Consider the following 17,830-nt stretch of genomic DNA (forward strand, 5'->3'; position numbering starts at 1 on the left):
CATTTTATACGGATGTACCTCAAACTACCGGTGGCGCCATGGCTGCGTTCCAGTTCGCATTCTTCATGAGTCCTGCGCAAGGTTCAAGGAAGTTAAGGCCTCTCTAGCTGAAACTTCCCCGTCCCCAGCAGAGAATAGAGTCCCAGTCCCCACTGCCACATCCTCGCAGGCTGCCCCTACTCCAAACATTCCCCAGACTGAGTGGTAGCGCCTAAATCAATTGGGCAGAGAGTAGCGGACAAACTAAAGCACTACTATCATGGATGTCGGTTGCTTGGGATTGACACGAACATCGCAAGGAGGATGGTGTGGAGGTTACAACACGGCCAACCACTCACGAGGAGAGAGCGCAGAAAGGTAAAACAACTTAATCCACAGGTACCTTCTATGCACACCTCTGTATTGATACTCATGGAAAGGTTAGAGAATTGAGTGGAGTGATTCTCTGGCTGTCAGCCTGTTTATGTACTATTAGCCCTATCACTGCAGTCGTGTAACTGTTGCCAATTTGGAGTCGAAAGCTGCGGAGCAACTACCGGTATGTCACCTATGGGCGATTGCTCGGTTATGGCCCGAAATATATATTTTTTGTATTGCAGATTTGTTCTGGCAATTCTCACATAGAAACGTAATTGGGAGGAAGGGTGTTTAACATTCTTTTTACATTTGTATCGTGATGAAAGTGTCCCTTTCAGGCCCTTTTTAGACCTATACATGCCTCTTGTAAGACCCTATGATCCGTGAAACATACATGGTATAGACACCATCTGGGTGTCATGAAACTCCTTAATAGTGTGCTTTAAAATATGTAGTATGTCTATATTCTGAAAAAAATATAATAATTCACATTAATTTATTCATACCCCATAAGTACCCTTTTTAATTTAGCAAAACAAATACAATTCTTTGGGACTATATACTCTTCATCCAGCACATCACATTTTCAGAGTGGGTTTGATTTGGATCTCTTTTAGTCCCCATTTGGACAAATCTTCCAAAAGTCCTTAAACATTCAAATACAATTTATAATACAAACACATATAACACACTATTACAAACATACATAATATACTAACACAATGACCCAATAAATACTCAATCTAAATAATAGTGATTCTTCATCTACTATAGTCCCACAACATTTCTATGTATTATATTTAAATTGTTTTTAAATCATGTTGTAACGGCCGTTGTTGATGGAAGAAGGTGAGGACCAAAGTGCAGCATCGTATGTGTTCATGATGTTAATATTTCATGAATCAAACTGAACACTGAAATACAAAACAACAAAGTGAAAGAACGAAACAACAACGAAACAGTCCTGTCTGGTGAAGGTACGATCTCCGGCCTGCAAAACCTGAACCTATAGGGGTGGGTGTCTGTCCGCGGTGGCGGCTCTGGCACGGGACATGGACCCCACTCCACCATAGTCTTTGCCCGCCTCTTTACCCGCCTCCGTGGCCTCTTCTCTCCGGCAGCACCGGAGTAACGGACGGCTCTGGCAGCTCCTGGCTGGCGGGCGACTCTGGCAGCTCAGGACAGACGGGCGACTCTGGCAGCTCAGGACAGACGGGCGACTCTGGCAGCTCAGGACAGACGGGCGACTCTGGCAGCTCAGGACAGACGGGCGACTCTGGCAGCTCAGGACAGACGGGCGACTCTGGCAGCTCAGGACAGACGGGCGACTCTGGCAGCTCAGGACAGACGGGGCGACTCTGGCAGCTCAGGACAGACGGGCGACTCTGGCAGCTCAGGACAGACGGGCGACTCTGGCAGCTCAGGACAGACGGGCGACTCTGGCAGCTCAGGACAGACGGGCGACTCTGGCAGCTCAGGACAGACGGGCGACTCTGGCAGCTCAGGACAGACGGGCGACTCTGGCAGCTCAGGACAGACGGGCGACTCTGGCAGCTCAGGACAGACGGGCGACTCTGGCAGCTCAGGACAGACGGGCGACTCTGGCAGCTCAGGACAGACGGGCGACTCTGGCAGCTCAGGACAGACGGGCGACTCTGGCAGCTCAGGACAGACGGGCGACTCTGGCAGCTCAGGACAGACGGGCGACTCTGGCAGCTCAGGACAGACGGGCGACTCTGGCAGCTCAGGACAGACGGGAGCACCTGTAGGGAGGAGACGGAGAGACAGCCTGGTGTGGAGGCCTGCCACTGGAGGCATGATGTGTTGAGGAGGCACCGGATAGACCGGACCGTGGAGGCGCACTGGAGGTCTCGAGCACCGAGCCTGCTCAACCCTATCTGGCTGGATGCTCCCCATAGCCAGGCCAGTGCGGCGAGATGGAATAGACCGCACTGGGCTGTGCTGGCGAACCGGGGACACCATGCGTAGGGTTGGTGCCATGTATTTAATGAATCAAACGGAACACTGAAATACAAAACAACAAAGTGAAAGAACGAAACAACAACAAAACAGTCCTGTCTGGTGAAGACACACAACAGAAAATAATCACCCACAACTCAAGGGTGAAAACAGGCTGCCTAAGTATGGTTCTCAATCAGGTACAACGATTGACAGCTGCCTCTGATTGAGAACCATACCAGGCCAAACACAGAAATACCAAATCATAGAAAAATGAACATAGACAACCCACCCAACTCATGCCCTGACCATACTAAAACAAAGACATAACAAAAGAACTAAGGTCAGAACGTGACACATGTTTAATTGAAAGGTTTCTAGTTTGCTCAGTTAATTTATTCCATTTCTTTATTGCTCTAAATCGAAATGTTATTTTGCCTATTTCTCTTTTCTGTCTGGATAACGCATAGATGGTGGACAATCTATTCCTAGTATTTACGGAATGTCTGTCTCTTACCAACTGAACCGTTGTGAATAGAACTTGGCCATTTAAAATGATGTATATTCTGAAATAAAATAAGCATGTTTTTTTCAATTATTATTTCAATTTTTATCAAATATTTAGCTATCCTACTGATTATGCATGCTCTTTTCATATTTTCTTTTACATAGATTAGTTATTTGAGACGATAAGCAGTTGTCTAGCTGCACTCCCAATAGTTTGGTTTCTGCCACTTCTTCAATTTGTACTCCTCCCAAACTTAATTGTATCCCATGCTGTTTTGGCCTTTTCCTAGGTGAAAATACCAACATAACTTTGGTTTTCTTCATGTTTAAAACAGGTTTGTTTTGGCAAACCCACTCCCTGATATTCTCCAAATCTCCTTGTATAGCTTGCTGTACCTTTTAACTGCTGCATAAATTGTAGTATCATCTGCAAATATAGAAGCTTTAGTTTCAGCTAAGGCATAGGGAAGATTGTTGGTATATATTAAATAAAGAAGTGGCCCAAGGCAGCTGCCCTGCGGTATTCCACAGTTTATCACATGAGGGGAAGAAAATGAACCATTGATATAGGTGGTCTGTTTCCTGTCAGTTAGATATGACTGTACCCAATTCAATGCTACCTCCTTAAAACCATAATGCATTCATTTTGTCAAAATTATTTCATGATCCACTAAATCAAATGCTGCACTGAAATCTAAAAATAGTACACCCACAAACCTGCCATTATCCATAGCATTGAGCCACTTGTCAGTCATGTCAACCAATTCAGTGGTAGTGAAATGGTTTTTATGATAAGCATGCTGATTGGCTGTAATCAGATAATTATTTTCCATGTACTCCCACATTTGTCTGCTCACAATACCCTCCAATATCTTACTGAGTGTAGGGGATAGACTAATTGGTTGACTATAGGCAGGAGTAATGGGTTCTTTGCAGTCTTTCGGAATAGGACACAGTTTCGCATGCTTCCATACTGTGTTCCATACCTTTTTAGAATCGTTTTTAAAATCAATAAACGCATCGTTGTAAAATGACTTTTTTTCTTTCGATTCAATTTAACTACATAATTATGTAATGTTCTGTAATTCTGTTAATCAATTTCTAATTTTGATTTGGCTGCTAAGACTTTTGCCATATTTCTTTGAGAAAAAGCCTCACCCAGTTCATCATCAATCCATGGAAATGGACGGGCACCAACAGTACTCTTTCTTATAGGGGCGTGATGGTCCATTACCTCAGTGAGCAAATCAATAAAACATTCTGCGGCGTGATTTAAATCATCCTCTAGATAAATCAGCTCCCAGGGTACAGCAGCCAAATCATTTAGAAATAGCTCATGATTAAATGTTTTAAAATTTATTTTGACCACAATCCTAGGGGGGGTTCTTTGGAACCTTGGTGTTCATGGTTATGGTCACAATATTATGGTCTGTCCAGCCCACTGGCATTGATCTGGCTTTTAAGCATTGCAATGGTATATTTCAGAAAATCAGATCAATGCATGTGTCTGAACGATGACCCAACTTAATTGAAGATCTAGTAGTATCATTAACCATTTGTTTCAAACCACAGTTCTTGGCATATCTCGTCAATTTTGTTCTATTCACATTTTTGTGATCCTTCCAATTTATATTAAAATCACCCAAGATAAATACATCTCTGTTGGTATCTGTGGCCTGGTCAAACCCAGTACATAAGTCATCCAGATAGGACACCTTAGAGCTATGTGGTCTATACACACATCCTACCAATATGGGTGCCTGGTGAGGAAGATGTACTTGAGCCCATAGTGCCTCTATTTGACATACATTAATATCATCCCTCCTCTTAAAAGGTATATGATTCTGAATATACAGTGCTACACCCCCACCATTCCTATTCCTGTCCCTTCTCAGTAGACTATATCCTTGAATGTTAATTTGCCCATAATTTACAGATGCATCTAAATGCGTTTCGGTCAAAGCCAAAATATGAATATTATTTATGTTGACCAAGTTAAAAAACACATGTATTTTGTTAGGAAGGCTACATACATTAGCCTGAGCTATATGCAACCCTTTCCTTATCAAGTGAAGATCAATAGAGCATGTATTCGTTATAGTTGAAGTTGTCATGGTACACTACAACACACAAACTCAGATTTGAATTAAATTAAATTAAAATAGCCAGGGAGTTACTCCAGAGTCCCGATACAATTGCCCGTTGAAGTTTATCCATCACCATGGAGACTCGTTGATTCAGGCAACGCTATTCCTTCATGATGGGATATACTTTTTTTCTGCTGCTTGAAGAAATTATGAATGTTATACATAGAAATTGATGTACTTGTAGAGTATGTGATGTACTTGTAGTGTATATTGTTTTAAAATGATCTGTCTAAAAAATGAACTAAATCTAAAAGGGTACGTTTGAGATACCAATATAGTCTAGGGCCGTGCTGGCATGGAATCGCCCCTACAGTGGGGCAAAAAAAGTATTTAGTCAGCCACCATGTTCTCCCACTTAAAAAGATGAGAGAGAAGATGAGAGAGGCCTGTAATTTTCATCATATGTACACTTTAACTACGACAGACAAAATGGGAAACAAAAATCCAGAAAATCACATTGTAGGATTTTTAATGAATTTATTTGCAAATTATGGTGGAAAATAAGTGTTTGATTTTGCAGGTTCTCCTACTTACAAAACATATAGAGGTCTGTAATTTTTATCATAGGTACACTTCAACTGTGAGAGAAGGAATCTAAAACAAAAATCCAGAAAATCACATTGTATGATTTTTAAGTAATTAATTTGCATTTTATTGGATGACATAAGTATTCGATCACCTACCAACCAGCAAGAATTCCGTCTCTCACAGACCTGTTCGTTTTTCTTTAAGAAGCCCTCCTGTTCTCCACTCATTACCAATATTAACTGCACCTGTTTGAACTCGTTACCTGTGTAAAAGACACCTGTCCACACACTCAATCAAACAGACTCCAACCTCTCCACAATAGCCAAGACCAGAGAGCTGTGTAAGGACATCAGGGATAAAATTGTACACCTGCACAAGGCTGGGATGGGCTACAGGACAATAGGCAAGCAGCTTGGTGAGAAGGCAACAACTGTTGGCGCAATTATTAGAAAATGGAAGAAGTTCAAGATGACGGTCAATCACCCTCGGTCTGGGGCTCCATGCAAGATCTCACCTTGTGGGGCATCAATGATCATGAGGAAGGTGAGGGATCAGCCCAGAACTACACGGCAGGACCTGGTAAATTACCTGAAGAGAGCTGGGACCACAGTCTCAAAGAACCATTAGTAACACACTACGCCGTCATGGATTAAAGTACTGCAGCGCACGCAAGGCCCCCCCTGCTCAAGCCAGCGCATGTCCAGGCCCGTCTGAAGTTTGCTATTAACCATCTGGATGATCCAGAGGAGGAATGGGAGAAGGAAGGGCATGTGGTCTAATGAGACAAAAATAGAGCTTTTTGGTCTAAACTCCACTTGCCGTGTTTGGAGGAAGAAGAAGGATGAGTACAACCCCCAAGAACACCATCCCAACCATGAAGCATGGAGGTGGAAACATCATTCTTTGGGGATGCTTTTCTGCAAAGGGGACAGGATGACTGGACCGTATTGAGGGGAGGATGGATGGGGCTATGTATCGCAAGATCTTGGCCAACAACCTCCTTCCCTCAGTAAGAGCATTGAAGATGGGTCGTGGCTGGGTCTTCCAGCATGACAACGACCCGAAACACACAGCCAGGGCAACTAAGGAGTGGCTCCGTAAGAAGCATCTCAAGGTCCTGGAGTGGCCTAGCCAGTCTCAAAACCTGAACCCAAAAGAAAATCTTTGGAGGGAGCTGAAAGTCCATATTGCCCAGCGACAGCCCTGAAACCTGAAGGATCTGGAGAAGGTCTGTTTGGAGGAGTGGGCCAAAATCCATGCTGCAGTGTGTGCAAACCTGGTCAAGAACTACAGGAAACGTATGATTTTTACATTTACATTTAAGTCATTTAGCAGACGCTCTTATCCAGAGCGACTTACAAATTGGTGCATTCACCTTATGACATCCAGTGGGACAGTCACTTAACAATAGTGCATCTAAAACTTAGGGGGGGTGGGGTGAGAGGGATTACTTAACCTATCCTAGGTATTCCTTAAAGAGGTGGGGTTTCAGGTGTCTCCGGAAGGTGGTGATTGACTCCGCTGTCCTGGCGTCGTGAGGGAGTTTGTTCCACCATTGGGGGGCCAGGGCAGCGAACAGTTTTGACTGGGCTGAGCGGGAGCTGTACTTCCTCAGTGGTAGGGAGGCGAGCAGGCCAGAGGTGGATGAACGCAGTGCCCTTGTTTGGGTGTAGGGCCTGATCAGAGCCTGGAGGTACTGAGGTGCCGTTCCCCTCACAGCTCCGTAGGCAAGCACCATGGTCTTGTAGCGGATGCGAGCTTCAACTGGAAGCCAGTGGAGAGAACGGAGGAGCGGGGTGACGTGAGAGAACTTGGGAAGGTTGAACACCAGACGGGCTGCGGCGTTCTGGATGAGTTGAAGGGTTTAATGGCACAGGCAGGGAGCCCAGCCAACAGCGAGTTGCAGTAATCCAGACGGGAGATGACAAGTGCCTGGATTAGGACCTGCGCCGCTTCCTGTGTGAGGCAGGGTCGTACTCTGCGGATGTTGTAGAGCATGAACCTACAGGAACGGGCCACCGCCTTGATGTTAGTTGAGAACGACAGGGTGTTGTCCAGGATCACGCCAAGGTTCTTGGCGCTCTGGGAGGAGGACACAATGGAGTTGTCGACCGTGATGGCGAGATCATGGAACGGGCAGTCCTTCCCCGGGAGGAAGAGCAGCTCCGTCTTGCCGAGGTTCAGCTTGAGGTGGTGATCCGTCATCCACACTGATATGTCTGCCAGACATGCAGAGATGCGAACCTGGTCATCAGAAGGGGAAAGGAGAAGATTAATTGTGTGTCGTCTGCATAGCAATGATAAGAGAGACCATGTGAGGTTATGACAGAGCCAAGTGACTTGGTGTATAGCGAGAATAGGAGAGGGCCAAGAACAGAGCCCTGGGGGACACCAGTGGTGAGAGCGCGTGGTGAGGAGACAGATTCTCGCCACGCCACCTGGTAGGAGCGACCTGTCAGGTAGGACGCAATCCAAGCGTGGGCCGCGCCGGAGATGCCCAACTCGGAGAGGGTGGAGAGGAGGATCTGATGGTTCACAGTATCGAAGGCAGCCGATAGATCTAGAAGGATGAGAGCAGAGGAGAGAGAGTTAGCTTTAGCAGTGCGGAGCGCCTCCGTGATACAGAGGAGAGCAGTCTCAGTTGAATGACTAGTCTTGAAACCTGACTGATTTGGATCAAGAAGGTCATTCAGAGAGAGATAGCGGGAGAGCTGGCCAAGGACGGCACGTTCAAGAGTTTTGGAGAGAAAAGAAAGAAGGGATACTGGTCTGTAATTGTTGACATCGGAGGGATCGAGTGTAGGTTTTTTCAGAAGGGGTGCAACTCTCGCTCTCTTGAAGACGGAAGGGACGTAGCCAACGGTCAGGGATGAGTTGATGAGCGAGGTGAGGTAAGGGAGAAGGTCTCCGGAAATGGTCTGGAGAAGAGAGGAGGGGATAGGGTCAAGCGGGCAGGTTGTTGGGCGGCCGGCCGTCACAAGACGCGAGATTTCATCTGGAGAGAGAGGGAGAAAGAGGTCAGAGCACAGGGTAGGGCAGTGTGAGCAGAACCAGCGGTGTCGTTTGACTTAGCAAACGAGGATCGGATGTCGTCGACCTTCTTTTCAAAATGGTTGACGAAGTCATCTGCAGAGAGGGAGGAGGGGGGGGGGAGGGGGCGGAGGATTCAGGAGGGAGGAGAAGGTGGCAAAGAGCTTCCTAGGGTTAGAGGCAGATGCTTGGAATTTAGCGTGGTAGAAAGTGGCTTTAGCAGCAGAGACAGAGGAGGAAAATGTAGAGAGGAGGGAGTGAAAGGATGCCAGGTCCGCAGGGAGGCGGTTTTCCTCCATTTCCGCTCGGCTGCCCGGAGCCCTGTTCTGTGAGCTCGCAATGAGTCATCGAGCCACGGAGCGGGAGGGAGGACCGAGCCGGCCTGGAGGATAGGGGACATAGAGAGTCAAGGGATGCAGAGAGGGAGGAGAGGAGGGTTGAGGAGGCAGAATCAGGAGATAGGTGGGAGAAGGTTTGAGCGGAGGGAAGAGATGATAGGATGGAAGAGGAGAGAGTAGCGGGGAGAGAGAGCGAAGGTTGGGACGGCGCGATACCATCCGAGTAGGGGCAGTGTGGGAGGTGTTGGATGAGAGCGAGAGGGAAAAGGATACAAGGCAGTGGTCGGAGACTTGGAGGGGAGTTGCAGTGAGGTTAGTGGAAGAACAGCATCTAGTAAAGATGAGGTCGAGCGTATTGCCTGCCTTGTGAGTAGGGGGGAAGGTGAGAGGGTGAGGTCAAAAGAGGAGAGGAGTGGAAAGAAGGAGGCAGAGAGGAAAGAGTCAAAGGTAGACGTGGGGAGGTTAAAGTCGCCCAGAACTGTGAGAGGTGAGCCGTCCTCAGGAAAGGAGCTTATCAAGGCATCAAGCTCATTGATGAACTCTCCGAGGGAACCTGGAGGGCGATAAATGATAAGGATGTTAAGCTTGAAAGGGCTAGTAACTGTGACAGCATGGAATTCAAAGGAGGCGATAGACAGATGGGTAAGGGGAGAAAGAGAGAATGACCACTTGGGAGAGATGAGGATCCCGGTGCCACCACCCCGCTGACCAGATGCTCTCGGGGTGTGCGAGAACACGTGGGCGGACGAAGAGAGAGCAGTAGGAGTAGCAGTGTTGTCTGTGGTGATCCATGTTTCCGTCAGTGCCAAGAAGTCGAGGGACTGTATGATCTCTGTAATTGCAAACAAAGGTTTCTGTTCCAAATATTAGGTTCTGCTTTTATGATGTATCAAATACTTATATAATGCAATAAAATGCTAATGAATTACTTTAAAATGATACAATGTGATTTTCTGGATTTTTGTTGTTTTAGATTCCGTCTGTCAGAGTATAAGTCTAACTATGATAAAAAGTTCAGACCTACATGCTTTGTAAGTAGGAAAACCTGCAAAATCGGCAGTGTATCAAATACTTGTTCTCCCCACTGTATATCTATATATATATATATATATATATATATATATATATATATATATATATATATATATATATATATATATATATATATATATACACACACTGAACATGTGTTTGTGTGTGTAATTTTTTATTTATTTTACACAACTGCAAACTTCAAGGAGTTTGCAGGCGTTGGTCTGTTGGGTTATTTTTTGTCATCTTCAATGACATAGATGACAACAACCACATAAAACAGACAATGCATGCCTCAACCAGGGACAACCATGCTCTAGCAATTGAAATAACTTCTGTCTCTCTTCTGTCAGTGGTTGGCTCTTCACCTGAAGGAGAATGTTCCTCCATCTCTCGTGCTGCTGTCCCATGCCATGTACCAGACCGACCTCACCTCCAAGTCCTCTGTCATCCTCCCCATCGTCAAACTGGAGGTAAGGGTCTGAAGTTGGCAACTATAGCAAGGGTTATGATCAATACAACCGCTTAGGTCAGGGCCAAAAAAAAAGGGTGATGGCATCATCCATAAAAGACCGCAGAAACAACTTATTTTGAATTCATATTGGTCTTATGTGTTAAAAAAGCTGACATGGGTCGTATTTTGCAGGTGCCTCAATATAAACATAGTTTTCACTTACAGAAAGCATCTTCTGTGAATGTTTTCTTGACCACTCCTTTTCTCTGACAAACTGGGATTGACAGTAGTGTACTAAGAGGAGGAAATAGTACTGGAAGGTTTTATAATGGTTATTTTAGTTCACACTGTGCCCTGAAACATGTGACTCCTTAAAGAGAATGTTTCACCTGAGGAGAAAATGGCAAGTCATGTTGCTGACAAGGCAAAACTAGAGATGTATTTTTTTTCCTGTAAACGCTCTCAACAACCTTCCTAGATAAGAATGCCTCAGAGTAGACCGTTGCTAAGTAATCTGCCACAATAAGACCAATGGCAAAGTGTTGAGCTATAGTTATGTAATGGCTACATTACCAGGCGCAACTGTATTGTGGCATCATCCACTCCTTCTGCTAACTCTAAAATGACCCAATGCCCTAATCAACCAGTAGACCGAGCAACTGAAGGCTAAATTCAACATTGAATTGACCCCCTCTTTTCTTCCCTGCAGCAAGTCGCCGCCCCCTCTCCCGCAGAGATCGAGGCCCCTGTCAAAGACAAGCCCGTGTCTGCGTCACTAGAAGTCCTGGTGGACTCTGCCCCCATTATCATGGACAGGAAGGTACACGCTGGACGCACTTCTAAATTGCACGGTCAACGGGGTCCACTTCCATTCAGTCCATTTCTGTCTTTATTGATGGGGATTGATTGTTTCTGTTGATGTGGATGCTTCTTCTCTAAGAAAAACACCAGGGGAACTTCCTAGCAGTGTTTGTTGCGCGGCAGTAACGTTTTCTGATTCCCAAATTAGGAAATGAAATCCCAAATCAAAAAGTGCAAGCATACAGACACACTGACACCACCCCACATTTCCTTATTCTTAGAATCCCTTCTTTCTCCAGGTGGAGAGAGTTTTGGATAAAGCCAGGATTGTGGAATCGAAGATGGCGTCACCAGAAGCTCAGTTAATGCATGTAAGTTTGAGTGGGGGATGTTTCATTCCATGGTTTTGTGTACAAAGTTTTTGGAAAGAAAGTGATACAGGAGCAGAAGGTAGGCAAGTCCAAGGGACATTCAGTGGGCTTTGCAATGGCCCTTTGGTTAGAGTCCACCCTTATCTGTTGTATTTCACAAAGCTGCATCAATATGTTAGCTACTCTTTTTGGAAGTAATGATTTGTTATATACCATTACATTTCAAGTTTAGAGTTTCTGCTGTTCTCACTGATAATTTTCATTAACATCTGTTAATATCTAGTCAACCTAATGGTTCTTGAATAGAACATACTTGCCTTAGCTCTTTGCGATTTTGCTCATATTATCTATCCTCCATTTTCAGGCAAAAGGTGCTGAGTTGGCTGCCAATGCCTACTCTACTGGGTCCCACACTCACTAGCTGCATAGACTGCCGAAGGAAGCTGCAATCCCAACCCCCCTTTCCCCTTTCACTTATAAAAACAACCCATTTATTTTATTAACCTTTCTGCAATTCAATTCCAAGTTTGTAAATTGCCTAAAACATGTGGGAGTCAAAAGTTTAGTTGATAAATTGGCAATGCTTTTAATTCGGGGAGAACCACTTGTCCAATTGCCCTTTAGGTTTAGATGTGTATAATTTATTTTAAGTTAGTCAGAAGTCAAATGTAATTTTTTTCTCACCTATTATTACAACTATGGAAAGCCACCAACTCAATGTCTGCTTCCCCAAGGGCTCAAAAACAGACCTTTTGTCAAACAGTTTTTATATATTCTTTCTTTTTGGTGTTTAGTTTTTAAATGTAATTTTCAGCCTGAGGCAACAGGTGCTTCCATTTAACTCAATACCTCGGGATCTCAAGTATAGAATTCCAGAAAGTTTTAACTTGTGATTTTCTACCTCAAGTGAATTACAGTCAGAAATGGTACAATCTTCAGTTTTCTGATCGATAAGAAGCTTACATGCCTCCAGTAAAATGGAAGATGTTTAATTGCAATATTAAAAGTACCATTTCAGTCAACAAACCTATGTCCTACTTTATTGTCTTAAAGGAAGCATCTTGATGCTGTTACTCAACTGTTCCAAATAGCAATCTCAGACATTAACATAATGACATCTTCTCAAAAATAGATTTGCACTGATTGGCTTTGTAAATTGTGGATCTTTGTCTGGAGAACACATTTCTTAGATGGTGGTCTTAGAAAAATGATCCCTCTTTTTGGTCATTGACATAGTGTAGTAATACATATCCACAGCCATATATTTATGTATAAACATATCTACAGTTCAAGTGGGAAGTTTACATACACCTTAGCCAAATACACTGCTCAAAAAAATAAAGGGAACACTAAAATAACACATCCTAGATCTGAATGAAATATTCTTATTAAATACTTTTTTTCATTACATAGTTGAATGTGCTGACAACATAATCACACAAAAATGATCAATGGAAATCAAATTTATCAACCCATGGAGGTCTGGATTTGGAAAACCACACTACAGGCTGATCCAACTTTGATGTAATGTCCTTAAAACAAGTCAAAATGAGGCTCAGTAGTGTGTGTGGCCTCCACGTGCCTGTATGACCTCCCTACAATGCCTGGGCATGCTCCTGATGATGTGGCGGATGGTCTCCTGAGGGATCCCCTCCCAGACCTGGACTAAAGCATCCACCAACTCCTGGACAGTCTGTGGTGTAACGTGGCGTTGGTGGATGGAGCAAGACATGATGTCCCAGATGTGCTCAATTGGATTCAGGTCTGGGGAACGGGCGGGCCAGTCCATAGCATCAATGCCTTCCTCTTGCAGGAACTGCTGACAAACACTATGGTCTCACAAGGGATCTGAGGATCTCATCTCGGTACCTAATGGTAGTCAGGCTACCTCTGGCGAGCACATGGAGGGCTGTGTGGCCCCCCAAAGAAATGCCACCCCACCTCATGACTGACCCACTGCCAAACCGGTCATGTTGGAGGATGTTGCAGGCAGCAGAACGTTCTCCACGGCGTCTCCAGACTCTGTCACGTCTGTCACGTGCTCAGTGTGAACCTGCTTTCATCTGTGAAGAGCACAGGGCGCCAATGGCGAATTTGCCAATCTTGGTGTTCTCTGGCAAATGCCAAACGTCCTGCACGGTGTTGGGCTAAAGCACAACCCCCACCTGTGGACGTCGGGCCCTCATACCACCCTCATAGAGTCTGTTTCTGACCGTTTGAGCAGACACATGCACATTTGTGGCCTGCTGGAGGTCATTTCGCAGGACTCTGGCAGTGCTCCTCCTGCTCTTCCTTGCACAAAGGCGGAGGTAGCGGTCCTGCTGCTGGGTTGTTGCCCTCCTATGGCCTCCTCCACGTCTCCTGATGAATTTGGCCTGTCTCCTGGTAGCGCCTACATGTTCTGGACACTACGCTGACAGACACAGCAAACCTTCTTGCCACAGCTCGCATTGATGTGCCATCCTGGATGAGCTGCAATTCCTGAGCCACGTGTGTGCGTTGTAGTCTCCGTCTCATGCTACCACTAGAGTGAAAGCACCGCCAGCATTCAAAAGTGACCAAAACATCAGCCAGGAAGCATAGGAACTGAGAAGTGGTCTGTGGTCCCCATCTGCAGGACCACTGCTTTATTGGGGGTGTCTTGCTAATTGCCTATAATTTCCACCTGTTGTCTATTCCATTTGCACAACAGCATGTGAAATGTATTGTCAATCAGTGTTGCTTCCTAAGTGGACAGTTTGATTTCACAGAAGTGTGATTGACTTGGAGTTACATTGTGTTGTTTAAGTGTTCCCTTTATTTTTTTGAGCAGTGTACATTTAAACTCAGTTTTCACAATTCCTGACATTTAATCAAAGTAAAAATTCCCTGTCTTAGGTCAGTTAAGATCACCACTTTATTTTAAGAATGTGAAATGTCAGAATAATAGTGGAGAGAATGATTTATTTCAGCTTTTATTTCTTTCATCACATTCCCAGTGGGTCAGAAGTTTACATGCACTCAATTAGTATTTGGTAGCATTGCTTTTAAATTGTTTAACTTGGGCCAAATGTTGCGGGTAGCCTTTCACAAGCTTCCCACAATAAGTTGGGTGAATTTTTTCCCATTCCTCCTGACAGAGCTGGTGTAACTGAGTCAAGTTTGTAGGCCTCCTTGCTCGCACACACTTTTTCAGTTCTGCACACAAATTTTCTATAGGATTGAGGTCAGGGCTTTGTGATGGCCACTCCAATACCTTGACTTTTTTGTCCTTTAGCCATTTTGCTAAAACTTTAGAAATATGCTTGGGGTCATTGTCCATTCGGAAGACCCATTTGCGACCAAGCTTTAACTTCCTGACTGATGTCTTGAGATGTTGCTTCAATATATCCACGTAATTTTCCCTTTCTCATGACGCCATCTATTTTGTGAAGTGCACCAGCCCCTCCTGCAGCAAAGCAACCCCACAACATGATGCTGCCACCCCCGTGCTTCACAGTTGGGATGGTGTTCTTCGGCTTGCAAGCCTCCCCCTTTTTCCTCCAAACATAATGATAGTCATTATGGCCAAACAGTTTTTTGTTTGTTTTATCAGACCATCAGACCATCGGACATTTCTCCAAAAAGTCCGATCTTTGTCCCCATGTGCAGTTGCAAACCATAGTCTGGCATTTTTATGGCAGTTTTGGAGCATTGGCTTCTTCCTTGCTGAGCGGCCTTTCAGGTTATGTCTATATAGGACTTGTTTTACTGTGAATATAGATACTTTTTTACCGGTTTCCTCCAGCATCTTCACAAGGTCCTTTGCTGTTGTTCTGGGATTGATTTGCATTTTTCGCACCAAAGTACGTTCATCTCTAGGAGACAGAACGCGTCTCCTTCCTAAGCGGTATGACGTGGTACCCTCAAGGCATTTGGAAATTGCTCCTAAGGATGAACCAGACTTGTGGAGGTCTACAATTTATTTTCTTTGTTTTCTTTTGATTTTCCCATGATGTCAAGTAAAGAGGCACTGAGTTTGAAGGTAGGCCTTGATACATCCACAGGTACACCTCCCATTGACTCAAATGATGTCAATTAGCCTATCAGAAACTTCTAAAGCCATGACATAATTTTCTGGAATTGACCAAGCTGTTTGAAGACAGAGTCAATTTAGTGAAATGTAAACTTCTGACCCACTGGAATTGTGATTCAGTGTATTATAATTGAAATAATCGGTCTGTAAACAATTGTTGGAACATTGACTAGTGTCATTCACAAAGTAGATGTCCTAACTGACTTGCCAAAACTATAGTTTGTTAACAAGAAATTTGTGGAGTGGTTGAAAAACAAGTTTTATTGTCTCCATCCTAAGTGTATGACTTCAACTGTATGTCCAGCAGGAGGTTAACCTAGACATCTTCTGCATAGAGTCAACTGAGAGTTTAATAGGCCTTGATATACAGTGCCTTCAAAAAGTATTCACACCCCTTTACTTTTCCACATTTTCCAAAAAGTATTTCATTTTTTTATGTAATGTTTCTTACGTTGTTAGCATGGAAAATGATTTGTGTTATTTCATACAGCCGGGAAGAACTATTGGATATCAGAGCGACAGTAAATCAACAGCACTACCAGCATTACCACCAGGAATATGACTTTCCCGAAGTGGACCCTTTGTTCACACCCCCCCAGGTCAATTGAACTGAGGCCGACCCAAAACAATGCCAGCGGAGGAGAGGTACTCAGAGTGGTCTTCTAGTCTGACTGAGGAGGCATGCACACCAACCAAACTACCGCATCCCAGTACATTACTCACTAATGTTCAGTCTCTGGATAATAGAATTGACGAGCTCATGGTGAACGTTTCTTTCTAGAGAGTCATCAGGGATTGTAACATAACGTAATTGCTGGACTATTAAGCGCACCTGAATATAAACCGCACCCAATGAATTATTAAAAAATATGTATTTTGTACATAAATACGCCGCACATGTCTATAAGCCGCAGGTGCCTACCGGTACATTGAAACAAATGAACTTGGTCACTATCTTCCTCCTCCTGTGCACTGAAACCATTGAAGTCATCTCCTTCGGTGTTGGAGATGAATAGCCTCAGAATTGCTTCATCCGATGTTGGATCGTTTTCATTGTCGCTCTCTTCACTTTCATCCGGAGGCAAATACCCCGCTGAGCTCATGCTGCCCCTTCAACACGCAGCAGTACAGCCTTTCGAAACCCGTTGATGATAGTGGATTTTTTGACAATGCGCCACGCTGTCAGGACCCACTGGCAGACTTGACCATAAGTTGCTCTTCGCATGCAGCCCGTTTTAGTGAAGGATTTCTCCCCACTTGTCATCCAAGCCTCCCACTGAACACGGAGCGCCACCTTAAATGCAGGATTTACACTGATGTCGAGTGGCTGCAAATACTTTGGGCCATCTGCTTTTCTTCCCTCTGAAAGGTTTGTTGTCTTTTTGCACTGAGTCAGTTCCTCACGCTGCTGTTTACAAAGTCTTATAATCGACTCATTAAGGCCAAGCTCCCGTGCAGCTGCTCTCTTTCCTTTTCCAACAGCCAGATCGATCGCCTTCAACTTGAAAGCTGCATCATATGCATTTCTCAGTGTCTTTGCCATGATGAGGGTGACAAAATTACTACCGTAATCAGAATGATGCCAAATGATGCCAAAGTTCTATCAACATATCGACTGTAGTACTCACGCTGTTAAAACATTCGATCAGTGTTACTCCAACTTCCGGGATGCCTGCAAGGCCCTCTCCCGCCCCCGCCCTGCAAGGCCCTCTCCCGCCCTCCTTTCGGCAAATCTGACCACGACTCAATTTTGCTCCTCCCTTCCTATAGGCAGAGACTCAAACAGGAAGTACCCGTGCTAAGGACTATTCAAAGTTGGTCTGACCAATCAGAATCCACGCTTCAAGATTGTTTTTATCACGCGGACTGGGATATGTTCCAGGTAGCTTCCCAGAATAATATCGATGAATATACTGATACAGTGACTGAGTTTATCAGGAAGTGTATAGGAGATGTTGCACCCTCTGTGACTATTAAAACCTACCCTAATCAGAAACTGTGGATAGATGGCAGCATTCGCGCAAAACTGAAAGCCCGAACCACTGCATTTAACCATGGCAAGGTGACTGGGAATATGGATGAATGCGAACAGTGTAGTTATTCCCTCCGCAAGGCAATCAAACAGGCAAAACGTCAGTGTAGAGACAAAGTGGAGTCGCAATTCAACGGCTCAAACACAAGACGTATGTGGCAGGGTCTACAGACAATCACGGACTACAAAAGGAGAACCAGACACGTCGCGGACACCCACG

At 44.8% G+C, this 17,830-nt stretch overlaps 1 protein-coding gene across 1 annotated transcript; it reads left to right on the top strand.

Moving 5' to 3' along the window:
• Positions 1 to 12,548, top strand: LOC124002481 (LETM1 domain-containing protein LETM2, mitochondrial-like). Its single transcript, XM_046309899.1, has 5 exons — positions 1 to 357; positions 10,252 to 10,371; positions 11,062 to 11,172; positions 11,453 to 11,524; positions 11,889 to 12,548. Exons 1-5 carry the CDS (start codon positions 304 to 306, stop codon positions 11,943 to 11,945), a joined length of 414 nt encoding a protein of 137 aa, XP_046165855.1. The 5' UTR covers positions 1 to 303; the 3' UTR covers positions 11,946 to 12,548.
• Positions 12,549 to 17,830: the final 5,282 nt, after the last annotated feature.

The sequence above is a fragment of the Oncorhynchus gorbuscha genome, linkage group LG18, assembly GCF_021184085.1.
Source record: "Oncorhynchus gorbuscha isolate QuinsamMale2020 ecotype Even-year linkage group LG18, OgorEven_v1.0, whole genome shotgun sequence".
Taxonomy (NCBI): Eukaryota; Metazoa; Chordata; class Actinopteri; order Salmoniformes; family Salmonidae; genus Oncorhynchus; species Oncorhynchus gorbuscha.